Genomic DNA, 3,373 nt, shown 5'->3' on the forward strand with positions numbered 1-3,373 from the left:
AAACACTCAAAACAACAAAATGAGAAGGTTCTGCAGGTGGAGCAGCACGTCCTCTTCACGCAGCCATGCAGAAGCAGGTCCGGTGGGCGCGGAGCTGCTCGCCGGCCGACAGGAGCAGAAACATCTGGTTTACTGGTGAGGAATGGTAAAAATCCCTGCTGTGACACGGACCTGATCCGACGGGCTTTAGGGAACTGAAATGTGCAAAACGTTCCCTGCAGAAACACGACGTACCAAACAAGTAAGCTAACGAAGTCTACAGGTCCTGCACTCAGACGCCGCTGCAGACGGAGGATTTACGATTCTGGACAAAGAAACAAACGATGGGTGATCCGGGGGGGTGGGGGGGCAGCAGCTCGGTGTGGTTACATTCCTATGACAGTGCTGTGCAGAAGTGACACCAGTGCTTTCAGTCAGACACAAACAGAAGCGAGCAGGTGCAGGCTCCGCCCCTGCAACTGATAACCAGCCAATCAGAGCGAGGACATGCTTCTTTTTACCGACAGGTGAACTCAATCAACAAAAGTAACTCAGCTCCATTTTAATTCATGCTGAACCAGAACCAAATCTAGATTTTCTAACAGGAAACCAGTTATTAGTCCTACAGCGCCTCCTGCTGACACAAATATATTTACTCCAAACCAGGTGGGAGAATCAAGAGTTTTTCAAATTAAAAAGAGTCAAACGTTTCCTTAAAGTATCAACTGAGCTGCAACTGTTGGAGACTGTTCAATTAATCAAAATTGAGAGAAAATCAAAAAATCATGTTTCAGTTTCACTAAATTCTGCGTGGTTGCAACCGGAGAGCATCATGGCTGAACTTTGAGTAAACTTTAGTCCACGCCCACCTGCTGTGGCCCCGCCCCAGTCTGTATAAATAGGAAATTTGGAAAAACTGTAAATCGACTCCTCTTATTTCTTCAGCCAGCAAGCAGATAAAAAGCTACTAAGGAGCAGACGATGTCCAGATGTCCGGCCTGCAGGACGGGGTTCATCCTCAGCTTCGACCTGCACGCCGTCTGCGAGCGCTGCCTCGGAGCAGAACATGCAGGTCAAGCCCCGACACCCCAGGCTCCCCGTCTGTCCTGCAAGCTTCTCCAGCTCGAGGAGGAACGACGCCGGGCGGCCTTCTGCTCTTCAGAGCATTTCCTGCTTCCAGAGAGTTAACCGCTGGACAAGGCCCTCGACTTTATCAACACAAACTCTGGTTCTCACTCACAGGACGAACCCCCGCTGGGAGTGGACATGTTCACACACGGCCATGACCGAACAAACAGCTTTACGCCTTCCCTCCAGCTGCTCCAGAGCGCACGGGTGCATCACGGTTCCCGTGCGCTCTGGAGCAGCTGTTATCAGACCGCCCGCTGCAGCTGCCGTGGCAGAAGGAACGATCAGGAACTTCCCGGTGATCGGCCAGCACCTCTGGGTCTGGCGCTGAAGGGGAGCACCAAGAGGCGGGGTCTCTCCTAGGATGTGATGTGCACGATACAAAACGCACGAGCGGCCTCTGTCGCAGCGTGCTACACGTTTCAGCGCGGGTGTGTAGAGAAGGCGTGGACCCCACCTCCTGTCCCCCGAGCTGCACTGTATCTTTTCTGCAGCTGCTGATGGACAGGAGGACACTGGCTTTGAGCACGATTAAACGTACGCTGCAGCCACCTCCTCCTCCTCCACCTCCTCCACCAGGGCGACGGTGTTTCATCACCCGCTCATGAAATGCTTCCTGAAAGGTGTGCGCAGACACAGACTGGCGTCATGCCCTTTGGTTCCTCAGTGGGACTTGGAGCTGGCACCATTTGAACCTTTAGATGAGTTTCTTTCATTTGAGACAGTCCTGCTGTTAGCGCCGACGTCAGCATTTCTTCCTCTAATGTTTAATAAATTATTTGTTGGGCAGCTAAACACCCAACATGAAACCATGATTTTCATCCCAATGGCAGGACTAATATGTACCGACAGCAGGAGGAGGATCTGGAGTCGTTTTGGCTGTTCTGCGTTCTGATTGGCTGGTTCAGTAACAGATGACGTCACCTGACAGAGCTGCGGAGGAGTAAAGAGGAGCAGCTGCTTCGTTTCAGTCCCGCTGTGTTCCGAGTCCGGTTCCTCCTCTGACCCGTCTCACAGACCCGTTCCTGGCTGTTGCTAGGGAACCGGCTGAGTGAGCAGAGGCTGAGGTTAGGAAGGAAGGAGGCGATGAGAGGAGGAGGAGGGTGAAGGTAGGAAGGCCCCTGATTGGTTAAACAGGTGAGGTGGGAGCAGGTCTTTGAGGCACCAGAGGCTGAGATGCAGCAGGTTTTGGTTTTCTGATGGAAACAAAAATAAAAAGAACATTTCAGAAAACAGTGCGACATGATGCGACCAGGTGTGATCAGGACAGGTAGACGTCCTTACAGAGGAGGAGGAGGCGGCCTCAGAGCGTGAGGAGGAGGCGGCCTCAGAGCGTGAGGAGGAGGCGTCCTGTTGGTCTTCACCACCTGGAAACAAACACGTGTCTCTGTTTTACTTTGCCCATTCATTTCAATCACCTCCTAAAATCTAATTATTAAAAACACAATCAGAGAAAAATAATCTAATTTGTTACCCAACATTTTTCAGTCAGGTCATCTGGACAGTTACTTTTTTGTGCTGAAACGTTTCACCTTCCATCCAGAAGGCTTCATCAGTCAAGGAAACACGCAACACAACTGATTCTTCCCCCAACAGCTTACTCCACTTTGGAGTAAACTGGACCAGATGACCCGACTGAAAAATGTTGGATTGTATACCTGGATTATTGAGCATGGACTTTTTTTGGTTTCTAATTTGTTACATTTTTAATTCAGATTTTAGTTTAAAGCGATGAAGGAGTGATACAAGAAAAAAAGATGAAACTTGTGAAAATAAACGAGGACATGTGCAGGTAAATTTTAAAATATATGTTTTTAACATGGAGCAACACGGCGGTGCAACTGGTAGAGCTGCTGCCTCTCAGCGAGCAGGTCCCTGGTTCAAATCCCGGTCCAGGGGCCTTTCTGGGTGGAGTTTACATGTTCTCTCCGTGCATGCATGGGTTTTCTCCGGGTACTCCGGTTTCCTCCCACAGACCAAAAACATGCATGTTAGGCTAATTGGTAACTCTAAATTGTCCCTAGGTGTGAGTGAGAGAGTGAATGGTTGTTTGTCTCGTTTGTCTCTATGTGGCCCTGTGATGGACTGGAGACCTGTCCAGGGTGTCCCCCGTGAAAATGGAAGAAGCGGGTAAAAGATAATGGATGAATGTTTTTAATTTAAGTTTATTGTATTTATTGTATTGTATCCTTTGGTGAAAAACAAAGAAACAGCAGCAACAACAACAACAACAACAACAACAACAACAACAACAACAACAACAACA

General features: G+C 49.3%; 1 protein-coding gene across 1 annotated transcript in view; it reads right to left on the reverse strand.

Annotated features, from left to right (window-relative positions):
* Nucleotides 1-1,810: 1,810 nt before the first annotated feature.
* The window catches only part of adam9 (ADAM metallopeptidase domain 9), a 16,938-nt gene continuing 15,375 nt past the window's right edge, over nucleotides 1,811-3,373 (reverse strand). The window contains exons 23-24 of the mRNA XM_037679992.1: nucleotides 2,392-2,474; nucleotides 1,811-2,303 (exon numbers count right to left, since the gene is read on the reverse strand). Coding sequence (XP_037535920.1) covers nucleotides 2,237-2,303; nucleotides 2,392-2,474 — 150 coding nt within the window. The 3' untranslated portion in view covers nucleotides 1,811-2,236. The remainder of the gene's footprint in view (nucleotides 2,304-2,391; nucleotides 2,475-3,373) is intronic.

Source organism: Nematolebias whitei, chromosome 8, assembly GCF_014905685.2.
Source record: "Nematolebias whitei isolate Nwh7 chromosome 8, NemWhi1, whole genome shotgun sequence".
NCBI classification, from domain to species: domain Eukaryota; kingdom Metazoa; phylum Chordata; class Actinopteri; order Cyprinodontiformes; family Rivulidae; genus Nematolebias; species Nematolebias whitei.